The sequence below is a fragment of the Lissotriton helveticus genome, chromosome 1_1, assembly GCF_964261635.1.
Source record: "Lissotriton helveticus chromosome 1_1, aLisHel1.1, whole genome shotgun sequence".
NCBI lineage: Eukaryota > Metazoa > Chordata > Amphibia > Caudata > Salamandridae > Lissotriton > Lissotriton helveticus.
This window is the reverse complement of record NC_136057.1, coordinates 1,387,528,884-1,387,542,924: the sequence shown is the minus strand read 5'-3', so window position 1 is coordinate 1,387,542,924 and position 14,041 is coordinate 1,387,528,884. Positions and strand designations below refer to the sequence as shown.

The following is a 14,041-nucleotide window of genomic DNA, read 5'->3' as shown; positions in this document are numbered from 1 at the left end:
AGAGCAGAGCAGCCCCGCCCACCTGCAATGCGCAAAGAAAACATAAAATGGTAATAACTTTTAGTTATTACCATTTTATGTTTTGGCTTTCTCACACTGTGAGAATGCAATGGGGCGACGCTCCTCCGCCCTAGTGGAGGAATCGCTCCTGTGTACTTGTTTTAAAGGGGCTGAGAAAAAAGGAGAGTGGGGGAGAGGAGGAACAGGTAGAGCTGTGGTTAAAATTGCTGCCATACATTCTGGAAAAATAACCGGGATTACGCTTCGTCCACCCTCATTAAACACACTTTTTTCTAATTAGAGAACCAGACCGGAGCGGGTCAAATACCCCACAACAAGGACTACAGTGGTGTTTCTTGCTCAAAGATGCCCAATCCCAGGAGGAGTGGTGCCTGGTCTGAGTTGGTCAGCAGGTTAGAGGCAAATCCAGTGGGAGGGGGATCTCTGCCTTCGTTTCGCAGTAGTGTTGACTAACAGGTCTTCTTTTGACTTTTTGAGTAGAAGGCTCTGAGGATGCCCGTGGCCAGATGAGTGGCAGCAACGGGCGGAATAAAGACAATCAAAGGGAATCGAAAACAATAGGGGGTGGTAATTGGGAGCAGCAAAGAATTCTGGCAGAAATTCTAGTTCAACAGCTACACATGATTTTTACTGGCTACAGGACAGCAATATGTTTTTCTAGGGATTACGTTGTATCCGTCCCTCAGAAAACAAGGCAAATTCTAGTAGTTTAAATAAAATATCAAATGAATGCACTAAAGAGTAAAACCAAGCACCAAGATGCTTCTGGAGTCACCTGGAAGGTTCTTCCTGATAGTACAAGATATGTCTGAAAATTAATTTGCCAGCTAAGCAGATTTAGCAGAAAATATTTTCAATTAGTAAGCTGGAATGTATGGCACAATTCCTAACTGTCTCTGTGTCAACAGATACTACTGACTTTTCATCCAACAGCAGACTGCATTCTGGGGCTTGTAATTTTATTTCTAACATTTTGTGGGCTGTACGTGATAGATGGAAATACTGAAAAAAAAGTGTATCAATCCCTGAGAATTACTCTGCGCAATCTATTTCCTAATCTGGTAGCTTGTCTGTAAAATGAGAACCCCTATCATTCCATTCCATTATTTTTTAGTTTGTGCTATTACAGACTCAGACCAGTCATATGCTAATCAGTCTTGGCTCCAACACAAAAGTAGAAGCGCGGCTCAAACCACTAGGCCACTGCTCTACTACATGGCAACACAAGCAGCCTAAGACATGTTTCAGCTTTGTTGGCCATATTCAGGTGAGGTGTAGCTCAAGTGCCATAAAGCTAATTTCCAACAACTATGATAGCGCTCACCTGTCCACAGACACGGCAGCCAGAGTGAAGCTACTGGCGTACATTGTGAGGTAGATGAAGAAGTGCACAGCCTTGCAGAGGAAGGCACCGAAGAGCCAGCCATCAAGTGTGTAGATGGTGGCTTGGAAGGGCACGCAGCAAATGATGAAGCACAGGTCGGCCACGCCCAGGTTCAGGATGAAGAGGTTGGTGGTGTTGTACTTCATCTGGCCATTGCGCAACAGCACGGCTAGCACTAGCCCATTTCCCACTGTGCCCAGCAGGAAGATGAGTGAGAAGACGACTGGAACAATGATGCCACCGGGCTGCACATCATGAGGCTGAGTGGTGTTCCATCCGCCTCCCATCTCGCCATCAGATGGGAGGAGTCTTCCTAGGCCTGTGAAGAAGGAGAGCGATGAGTAAAATACATTGCAAACCCCACCGCTGCTGAATTCACAGCGAGAAACCTATTGTATGACCCCTAGCACAACACAGAAGTTGACCAAATCCTTTCATTAACCCCACTTTGAACCTCTGGTATGGGCAGCCTCTGCCAGTTAATGAACCCCACTCTGACCCCCAATGTGAGACTGTCTCTGCCGATTCATTAACCCCAAACTAACCTCATGCTGATCAGCAAGGAGCGGACATCTCTAGCCTCCATCTCATTAACACCATACTGAACCCCATAGAATATCGGTTTCTGCCCTTTAATTAACTTCACAATTACCTCAGAAAGAAAGATGCTTATGGCTGTTCTTGAACCCTATTCTAAACAATGAGCACAAACATAAGCACAAAAGAAAAGAACATGGTTAAAAACAGACACTAAACACAGATAGCAGATGCATGAAAACAAACAAATCACACTTAAAACAGAAAAAAAAAAAACTTGGTGCACACAGAGATTCAAAACAAAATGCTCCCCGAAAACCAACAACAAAGACTATGAAAAGCAGAATCACCTCTGTTGGGACAGAAATGTTCCACAGATGACACTGGAGAGCGGTATTTCTCTGCAGGTTCTTGATTTTCTCCTCAGTGAACATTACTATTGCAAACATTCACAGAGGGCATTCAAAACCTATGGAGAGCCGCCGCAGACGAACAGGTTTTGAATGGGTCATGACCGCCAAAACCGGTTCATACCTCTGCCGGACTTCTCTATAGGGGCATTTGCTACAAAACACTAGCTTATGCTTGGAGAGGGAATCCCCCCTCCCACACGTATGGCATCTTAGCGCGTGCAACACATTTTAAACCACACACTCACTATTAGTGTAGTGTCCACCTTCACAGTTTTTTGGGGGGTCCTGAGGACAGCCAGTTTAAGAAAAGGCCTGGCTGAAACCTGTAGACCTACCACCGGATGCAGTAATTCATAATCACCACTCCACCTACATCCATTGCCTTGATTTAGACGCTACCAGAGGCCCACATTTTTAAAGATAGCCCCTCATGGGCCCTGGGACAGCTAAATACTTTTTAACCTGTTCACGTATCACTCCACCACCACTGCACTCTCAGTAATGTACCAGCTCCGCTGTAACACAGGCATTGAAGCACACCCGGGACACATTTGGTGTCAATAGGTGGGCCAGATGATGAAGCATGCTACGGAGAACAGCTACGGTACTACCGGACATGCAGAGCACGTTTTGAGCCTTTAGCTTTTGCATTTTTGAATCACCAGTCTGCCGTGGACTAGCCTTTTCCCAGCAAACACCTACTCATTCTGATTTGGTCAGCGGCACTTTCACCAGCCGTACCTGCCGTGAGGGAAACGGCCAACCTTCAGTGACATTCCCGCCGTGAGGGCAACGGCCAGCAACCAGTCCATCTCTGCCGTGAGGGGAACGGCTTCAGCGGGACCAGACCGCACCTGAGGGAGTACATCCCCCAGCAGCCCCGGCACACCGGCGCTCCCGTGACGCTCCTGCTGCGCCCGCAGGCGCTATAACAGCGCAGAGCGACGAGCGGGGCGAGGGGGCACTTCCAGGCACTTTCACCAGCCTTACCTGCCGTGAGGGAAACGGCCAACCTTCAGTGACATTCCTGCCGTGAGGGGAACGGCCAGCAACCAGTCAATCTCTGCCGTGAGGGAAACGGCTTCAGCGGGACCAGACCACACCTGAGGGACTACATCCCCCAGCACCCCCGGCACACTGGCCCTCCCGTGACGCTCCTGCTGCGCCTGCAGGCGCTATAACAGCGCAGAACATCTCCCGCCTCGCGGGACGCGCGCAGGAGTGCGCCAGGCTAAGACCGGGCAAAGGGCGGGCAATCTGTGGCCATCCGGGGCAGGACGAGGCAGGGCTGGGCCACCCCCTTGACACTTCATCCTAAAAACTGTAAGACTTATAGCCATTTGACCATCTGGTCATCTACTTGAAGTTTTGTCTTAAAATTGTTATTATTGTAATTGTACACTATTTGTTGTACTATTGGGTCCCGTTAATACTGGGCTCTGTCCTAAACAGTCAAGCTTTAATTTTAACCAGATATTACTTAGGTTACACCCCCTCTTACCTTACCTTGTATCCCTTGTGGAGTAAATAGGTGTTTGAGATATTTTACTTTAGGGCATGCCCAACATGGGGAAACACACTAACCCTTCCCTTTCACGTCCTAGAACCAGGCAACAAGCTGCCACGACTCAACCACTTCCGACCCTAACAGCAATTGATCTAATGCTCCAGAAAACCATAGGGGCTGTGGCAACGGTGATCGAAGATAGGGAAAGGCGCCTATCTTTAACCCCTGCATTAGTCCTTCCACGGGTGGAAGATGACGCATCTAGGACAATTGCCAATCCATTTGAGTCGACTGCTTATCAAATGCCTTCCTTCTTTGAGCTACTGTGTGCCCAGATTATACCGGAGGTGATTGTCTCTGATCCACTTTCCCCATTGGCTTCCCACCCAACAGAATCCAATGTCTCTGTGTCTAGCCCCAAAAGGTAAAAACCTAAAACGACAAGAAAATATACGAAGAGGAAGAAAACATATTCCCCCATGAGAGCACAGTCTGAGCCAGCTTTCTCTCGCACCTCTTCTGCTCCACCTCTTTGGGTCACACACTTGATGACTGATTTGCAGGCTTACATAGAACAAGTAATTAGTTCCTATGTAAAACCCTTATCATCAAGATTAGATAGAATTCTTTCTCTTGTTACTAACAAATGCCCAGGGAAGTCGCAGCGAGCTAGCCCACAGGGGAACCACGACATGGGAGAGGGCATAGCATCTACCCCAGGCACTTCTGCGGCCACGGGTTTGGTGGGCGGTACCTCCACACAAACAACTAAACAATCACATGTTATGGCCCATGTAGTTGTGCAGAAAAACAACCAAATAGATCTGTAGGTACCCTTTGTTCATCTAAGGCACCTAAAGCCAATGTTCCATCAACATCTTCACCAGCCCCACCCTTGGCAGCACCTGTGATACGGCCATGTGCGGATGGTAAACCCGTGCCCCCAGCCCCACAGAAACGGCAGGTAGAGAGCTCATGAAAATCTGCTCCCCCCCCCCCTCAGCTTCCGCCTGAGGCTATACCTTACGTGGTGGTGCTTACGGGAGTTCCACCCCTGGAAGCAAGTTCCACCGAATCCTACTTAGAGCTAAAAAATAAAATCATATTTTGGCTAAATTGACATAGACCAATAGTAGGTCCGGGGCAGGGGGAGATTCTATTTGCATGCAGAGTTAGCTGGCTGGGTACTAGACACAAGGACATAGGAGGTGGCTGTGTAATCATTAATTTTAGGGACACTGAGGTGGTCAAACACATCCTAGGCAATGGCGGGCTGGAAAACACGAGCAAAATTCGCACTCACCACTTGGGGTATTTCTACCCACAGACCATGGCGCAACCCTCTTCTCATTCAGGTGGTTATGGTTTGGAGTATAATGTGCCAGTGGCCAATAGATATAGGGCCCTGAGCTACGTTGACTGACTAATACCACAAGGGGACGACAATATTATGGCCAACTACCCCTTGGAGAGGTTGAGTGAGGGAGGCTCTAGTAACAAAATAGGGTCTGGGGATCTAAGCCAGTGCCCCATAGAGGTCAGTTCTTTATCCCCATGCCCACCAACGAGCCTGAATGTTCATTGGGGGTGGTCGGGACCCGGGTGTTTGTCAGGGGGGTTTAACTTTATCCCCCGACTCACACCTGAATCTCCCACTGACCAGGGATCCCACAGCTCTTCTTTGATTGGGTCCTGGAACGTCGCAGGCCTGGGGGGAAAATTGTCGATCCCGGAGTGGGGAGACCTGATGGATGGCTATGATATATGCCTATTCCAGGAAACTTGGCTCTTGTCCGCCCCACGTAGGGTAGGATTCGCGTCCTATCACACACCGGCAGTGCAGGGTCCCAGGGGAAGACCATCAGGAGGATTATGTACTTGGGTAGCAGTACACTTGGGGTGCTCGGTCAAGATAGTTGACACACATAGCTTGGACATCCTATGTATCCTTCTTACACTCAAGGATGCCTCGGTGGTGGCCGTGATTAATATTTATTTACGCCCGACCCCACTCAAACTAGGACTATCAACTCTAGAGGCCCTGGAGGCACTACTTTCATCTTCCCCCCCCCTCCTATAACAAGGTGATAGGTGCAGATTTTAATTCTCATTTTGAGCCACTCTGGGGGATCCCCTCGGTCACGACTGATGAGGACGAGACTTGGTTAATTCCCGAATGCCATATGTATCCAACTAAGCGCTTATCCCCATTAGCCCTTGCAATCAATAACTTGGTTGTATCTAATTCCCTTAGGGCATGTAATGGTAGATTGTTACCAGATATACCGGGTGCTCACACTTTTAATAGACTAGACAGAAGCACCACAATAGATTATATTCTGGTTAACGTAGAATATTGGGTAAAAGTAAAAACGTTTAGGGTAATCCCCCGGGTCGAGAGTGACCACAACTTCTTAACGTTGGAACTGAACATCCATCTAGGGGCAGACAATACACAGATGACAGCGGAATCCTCCCAAAATGAGAACTACCTACAAAAGGCGGGAGGTAGACGAATTGGTTGGGCGAAGGTGGCATTAGCCTCGGACACGTTAGCTGAGATCTACAACCATGTAGCTGGGGCCCTATTGGCGACTAGTGACTTGACAGGGTCCAATCTAGACCCATCGAGCCTTCTGGCCCTCCAGCGTATTCATAATGAACTTCTTTCTGCACTGGTAGGATACTTTTACACCTCCAAGCCGAGTAGGCCTGTGGCCCGGAAGAACGAACAACACTGGTACAACAAAAACTGCAGGGAGGCGAAAACTATCCTAGTAAAGGAGGTTAAAATGGGGTCATGCAGTCGGATTAGGAAGGCCAGACTAAACTATAAAACTCTAGTTACAGAGGCCAAGTCTGAATGGGAGGCGGATAGGTGGGATAAGGTGAGCAGGGCCCTCGCTACCCTGGACTACAGATCCTTCTGGAATCTGGTCCAGGGGGGATTGGTGACAGAGAAGCCAGCTATATCACCTAGCCTCAGTGAGGACACGTGGCTTGCCCACTTTAAACCCTTATACTCGCTTTCTCCCTCAATTGAGCCAGTAGCTGTAATGGAATTAACAAGACCATTGGCTCCTGAGCCCTCGAGGGGTATAACCCAAGTTAACTACCCGTGCACATTGCTGGAAGTAAACGCAGCGCTAAAAAGCCTGGCCGCCGGGAAAGCTCCAGGTCTGGACAGAATCCCTGGCGACCTTTACCGGTCTGAACAAAGGGTCTGGGCGCCTTACATGTGTGCCTTGTTCAACGCCATTATGCAGGGTTTGGATATTCCCCGTACATGGTTGGGTGCGGAAATTATCCCTATTTACAAAAAGGCTTCCCCCCTCGATCCTGCAAACTACCGACCCATCAGTTTGATCGACGTATTGCAGAAGATCTTCGCTCGAGTCCTATGTCCAGGTTGCAGAATTGGATGGATGAAAACCACATCCTAAGCTCCCTGCAGGCAGGATTTCGGGCAGGAGTATCTACGATCGACCAACTGTTCAGGCTCCAGCTTATATACTGGAGGACTGTTGTTTTAGGGGCAGGTAGTTTGTTTTTGATTTTTGTGGACCTTAGGTCCGCATTCGACTTAGTTAATAGGCACAAGCTTTGGGCCCTGCTTTTGGAGCTGGGTGCCCCGACCTACTTGTGCGATCTTTTTAGACGAATGCACGTGGGTAATTATGCCAGGGTCATTGTGGTGGGAGCGTGTTGTGTGAAGCTCTGTTCTGTGCTGAAATATTTTAATTTGGATACTGTGAATAGTAACACTGTGGTATTACCGGTGTGCTCAAGACTCGTTTGTAAAAAAACGCTGGTTTTAATATTTTATATATTTGCACTTTAAGTACGTTTTTTAAAACGGCGAGTTTTTGTATTTTGCACTGACATTGGAGGCGCGCTGTCTCCCCGGTCCACCGCAGCTTTCATAGCTGATTGATGTGGAGGGAGGAATAGCGCTGGCACTTCCTGGTCGTTCCACGACGGGCGGCCATTTTTGCAGGGTGTGGGTCTAGTCTCCCAACCCTCCTAACCTACATAGACTCGGGTTTGTAGCGCAGCGGTGACGCGCAGCGGGAGCGCCTTTGACGCGCCGAAGAGGCGCCAAAGAGAAGCCAGTCTGTGCCAGTCTGTGACAGGACGGGGCTAGGGGCTTGGCCTCAGGTTGGTTGCCCCTGCACTTACAACTGTTATTCATATGCATAATATTACATATTCGGCTGCCGCACTTCACCATGTACACACTTCTTTGCTCGGTGATTCTGTGTGTTACAAGGGTCAATTCCTGGTAGGACCCTTTTCCTGTAATAAGTGTCACTTTCAGAGCATGGATGCTCCGCCTCGGACGGAGTTATTTGCTGTGCCCGTCCCCCAGGTTCTTACTAATATAGGTTCCCGTAATAAATGTTTGCTGTGTAATGTCAGATCACTGCCTAAACATCACATGCAGATCTGGGATCTCATCTCAGAGGCAGAACCTGACTTATGTTTCTTCACTGAAACTTGGCTAAAGCCCCACACTGCACCTACTATTACTTTGGGAATACCGGAGGGATATAAAATTATCTGGGAGGTGGCCTAGCCATTGTGCACAAGGATAGCATTATGGTCTCCATTCTCGAGCAATATTGCTCTGCAAAGATCGAGATGCTGGTTTTTAAAATCTGTACCTCGCCAAAATGTTTTGTGAATGGCGCTCTGATCTATCGGCCTCCTGGACCCATGAACAATTTTTCCAATATGTTATTGGAATTATTGGCCCCCCATGTTAATGGAGATAAAGACTTCTTACTATTGGGTGATTTTAATATACATGCAGAGTTAAAGGAGGAAAAAGAAATCCAGGACTTTTTAAATGATCTTTTTTCATTGGGATTCCTGCTCCGTAATACAGGACCTACCCATAGGGCTGGACATACTCTGGACCTCATCTTGTCCAGGTTCCCTGGAATTGAGTGCTCTGACCCTATCGTAAATGTATGGACTGACCATTTTACGATTGAATTCTCTATTCCTGAGATAGGACCTATTCCTAAAAGATCCACTCAGATTCCCATGAAACGGAGACAATGGCACAAGATAACTAAAGAATCTTTGAGGGATGCCTTCTCTATTCAAGATTATGCCACAACGAACGATATCGACGTGGCACTAGAAAATTATGAAAAGGCTGTAACCATTGCCATTGAGCATATAGCTCCTATGAAAACCTTTAAGACCCGCCCGACGAAAAATCAGGAGGTGTGGTTTTCAGAGGACTTAAGGTCCATGAAACGTAGGACTAGGAAACTAGAGAAAATCTGGCGTACATCTCATTTGGAGTCAGATAAAGGGGAGTATCAGACGGCGCTAAAATCATATCATAAAGCTATTCGAACAGCCCGTAAACAACATATCACCTCACAATTAGAGGCGGCAGGAAATGCGCCGAGGACTCTCTACCAGATATTGAACTCCTTCCTGAAGCCGGCAGCATGTGAGAGTGTTGACACTTCATCTCAACAACTTTGTGACGACACTGCCTGCTTCCTCACGAACAAGATCGAAACCATCTACGAAAAGATTCATGTCTCTATAGCATCCATTGGACATGTGATCTTTCCCACTGTGGTCCCAGCGAGTAAAAAGGTTCTCGCCTCCACCTTCACTAATTTTCCTAACATCACTGTGGCTGAAGTGGAGGGACTCATTACAACTATAAAAAGTGGGAGCCCTATGGATCAGCTTCCACCGAGAGTGGTGATCGCAGTGAGGAGCATATTGGCACCAGAAATCCAAAGTTTGGTCAACCTCTCTTTAGACACAGGCTGTGTCCCTTTAGAGTGGAAGAGAGCCCAAGTGCGACCCATTCGCAAGAATACCGCTATTGCGTGGGCTGACATGACTAATCTGAGACCCATTTCCCTTTTACCATTCCTGGGAAAGCTCATAGAAAAGCATGTCAACAAGCACTTGTCTAATCACCTGGAACACACTGGTGCACTAGATCCATCTCAGTCGGGCTTTAGACCAAAATTCAGCACGGAAACAGCATTGCTGTCAATTACCGATGATCTGCGCATGCTCCAGGACAAAGGAACATCAGCTGTCCTGGTGCTGCTGGATCTATCGGCAGCTTTTGATACCATCTCACATGAAATTTTGGTCGAGCGCCTGACTGAGACTGGACTAGGGGGCATGGCATTGGCTTGGCTAAAGAGCTTTCTTCTGGATCGAACCCAATGTGTCACCATGGGAGACTTTCGATCCAGGGAGACCAGGATTACTAAGGGGGTGCCACAGGGCTCTTGTTTGAGCCCTACATTATTCAACATCTATGTGGCCCCCCTGGCGAATATCCTGAGAGCCTTTGGTTTTTGCCCAGTGTCATATGCTGACGATACTCAGCTGCTCTTTCCCTTTGACCATCTAACTCCAGAGGTATTACATTCTTTCTCTGAGGGGATGAGAGCAGTTTCCCAATGGATGTCTTTGAACAAGTTGCAGTGCAACGTTTCAAAGACAGAGGTTATGCTCTTTGGGGAGGCTAAAATCTGCTGGGCTCCTGACTGGTGGCCTTTAGATCTTGGCCCAGTCCCTGAGCCCAAGCAGATAGTCAAGAACCTAGGGGTCTGTCTGGAACAAGAACTCAGCCTGAAGCAGCATGTTACCAACATTGTGGGGTCCTGTTTTCGAACTATAGGACTACTGCGCAGAGTCTTCCCACTGCTTCCAGACACCATTAGAAAGACCCTGGTCCAGGCGCTGGTTATCAGTCGTCTCGACTATTGTAATGGTCTCTTGTTGTCAGCTAATGAGGAGGATCTGGACAGGTTGCAGGTTGTGCAGAACACTGCAGCTAGGCTGGTGGTAAATGCTCCTCCCAGAACACCATCAAAACCACTTCTTGCTAGGCTTCACTGGCTCTCCATTCGTCAGAGAGTCACCTTTAAGATATGTTGTACGATACATAAGGGACTTCATGGTTTGGGTCCCTCTTATCTGGCAGACAAGTTTGTGCCGTATGTCCCTTCCCGTGCTCTACGGTCCAGTGATCAATTGCTTCTTATGATTCCTAGGATCAAGCGGGCAAGGCAAGGGGGTAGGGCTCTGTCGGTAAGGGGACCGAAGATTTGGAATGGCCTCCCTCTCCAGCTTAGGCAGCTTGAAAATCATCTGGCCTTCAGGAAAAAGCTGAAGACGTTCCTGTTCCAGGGCTAACTTTACAGTCTCAGAATTGGATTGCAGTTATGTAACTTGTTCTCCTGTAGGTTCGACAGTCATAAAGCGCGGAGATACTCCCCTGGGAGTCTATTCTAGCGCTCTACAAACACGCAAAATAAAAAAATAAAAAATAAAAATGTTTGGAAAAGGTGGGGAGCTGACGGCCCCGTTCCCTGTTGACAAAGGCGTGAGACAGGGGTGCGTTCTAGCCCCTACGCTCTTTTCCCTATATCTTAATGGGTTGATCGCACATCTGGCAGGGGCTATGGACTTGGACTCCCCCTGCCTGGCAGGACGGAAGATACCGGCACTAATGTTCGCTGATGATACCCTCCTATTATCAAAATCTTTCGGGGGTATCCAGCGAACATTGGAGGCTTTTTGTGGTTTCTGCAGGACGAGGGATTTGGAAATTAATGTCTCCAAAACCAAGTACATGGTGTACAATCTTCAAAAAAAATCAAATTGCCCCCATCCTTACATGGATGGACTGAATCAGGACCGAGTGTCAACATTTGACTATCTGGGGGTTACCCTTAATGATAAGATGGACTGGTCCTCACACGTAGCCAGGGTGAACCTGAAATTATCACAATCCTCGGGTGGCATTTTAAAAGTTTTTAACAATACATCCCAGAAATTAGTGGGTCTGCCGGTTGAGATATATAAAGTGAAGGCACGTGGGGTGCGATCTATGAGGCGGACCTCTGGGGGCATGCCAGCGCTCCCTCACTTTCCCTTACGGAGAACAGCTTCATCAGATGGATCCTGCGACTCCCCAGTAGTACTCCCCTAACCCCCCTAAGGTTCGACTTGGGATTAGTCCCTATACAGGATATTATCTCGAACCGTCCACTCCTATACTGGAGAAGGCTATGGTCAACTCCAGAACTAGAGAGTTTCAGAGAGGACTTGCGTGATCTTTTGTCTGTAAGTGGAGCGGGAAAGATCCCATGGCTGAGTTATATCAAACATCTTACTCTAGCACTTGGAATGGGGGATCTGTGGACGTCTCCTGAGGCGGCATGCACCCAGATTTCTAAAAAATCTTTGAATCTGGCCCTAAACCAACATCACCACGCCAGTGTATTTACAAATCCTTCTATGGGCAGGCTGACAGAGCACTTTCTTGACTTCAAGGCACTCCCAGGATTCGAGAAATTCTTGGACTATATCCAGCCCTCGCTGGCCAAGAAGCTGTACATCCAATTTAGGCATGGCTCACTCCCGCTTAGGGGTCTCACCCATAAGTGGACTGGGAGCATACAATCAGTGAGCACTTGCCCCGGGTGCGGGGCTGCAAAGGAGACAGATCAGCACGTTCTGCTCTTCTGCCCCTCGTACCGCGGTGCGAGGGCCAAATGGATAGTTCAGTTCTGCAGGTCCAGGGGTCTTAGAGACTTTAGGGTAGTGCTGAGAATCCTAAGAACGGACACCACGGCCTTGGCCGTGTTTGCAACATCAAGGTTTCTTATATGCATGTGGTATACTAGATGTGCAATTCTAAAAGGAAGTCTAAAACCACTACCCAATAGCTAAGGGCTTTCTCCCTGATCATGGTAAAGGTACTCACTGTATGGGGCCCTATCTTTTATTCTATGTCTGTTATTATGAGATGGGTGTACTGTTTTGTATTGTTTTTAGCTTTTTGTACATTTTATGATACAGTTTTTTACGTGATTTTATTTTTAAATAGTTTTAATTCTCTTTTTAAATTAGACTATGAAATTGTAAATTGTCTTTTTATGGTTCTCACCCGAAATAAAAGCTTTGACTGACTGATGAAGCATGCCACCAACTAGGTTGGTGGGTGAGGGCTTCATGAAGGAACATATTCTGTTCCCCTATACATACAGGTTTGAGTCCTATACTAAACCTTGTTAGGCCAGTCTATTTTTGATTACATATAAATACTTTGGGGATTTGGATTGGCTACCCAGTCCTCTCTCTCTCCTTAATAATCGATAACAAACATAACAGCACATATACAAACTCATAAAAAAGACATGTACAGGAATATACAACACACACACAGAGGACTAACCAAGTGCACATAGAACCACACAATACACCTCTCACTGAAATAGCCATCAAATATAACTGAAACAGATTAGACACAGACAAATACACACACTGAATATGCATGGAGATGATTAAGCAGACATAGAAGCTTTAAATAAACCACTAATGGTTACAGACACTGAAGAAAAACAATATTCACTGAACACGCACAGAAACACACAGAATACGCAAACAAAGAACTGACTATGCTCAGAAGCTCACAAAAAGCCTTCATACCAACACAAATTAACACAAAAATGAGAAAGATTTACAACAGACACACAATCAGAATGAACATGCACACAGATACACAAAAGGACTAAAAGCACCCACAAAGGTTAAAAAAAATTACAAATTACAGATTCACACACTAAACATGCACCTAACGATAGGGAAGACAAACACAGAGAAGATTAAGTATACATGGTAGCTCACAATAATTGATGACAGAAAAAGACACAGAATAAAGGCACATAAACACACCACACACATATAGGACTAACAAATCATATACAGAAGCACACACTGACCAAAAACAGATTAACAACGGACACAGAAACACACGCTGAAGCTCATAATAAACCACTCCGAAAAACACGCAGAATGAAACAGAAAAAGATTAACATGAAAAAAAACAGAAACACACAATGAACATACCCAGGAACACACCGCAGGCGCAAGGATTAACTGAGCTAAGACAGAAGGTCACAACAAACCACTCGCACAAACACAATCACCCCACACACAAGTACCAAATGAAAATACATAAGAAGGTAATAAAATGCTCACAGCCCCCTGACGTCACACACAATTACCATTCAAATATACACACTAACCAAACAAGATCAACAACTAAACACACACCCAAAATCATAAAATGTTCATATAATTCACGTTGACCAGGCAAAAACACATATGCTG

The 14,041-nt window shown here is 46.9% G+C and overlaps 1 protein-coding gene across 1 annotated transcript in view; it reads right to left on the bottom strand.

Moving 5' to 3' along the window:
- The window catches only part of GALR3 (galanin receptor 3), a 145,992-nt gene that overhangs the window by 128,092 nt on the left and 3,859 nt on the right, over nucleotides 1-14,041 (bottom strand). The window contains exon 2 of the mRNA XM_078684123.1: nucleotides 1,346-1,724. Within this exon, the coding sequence (XP_078540249.1) occupies nucleotides 1,346-1,692 (347 nt within the window). The 5' untranslated portion in view covers nucleotides 1,693-1,724. The remainder of the gene's footprint in view (nucleotides 1-1,345; nucleotides 1,725-14,041) is intronic.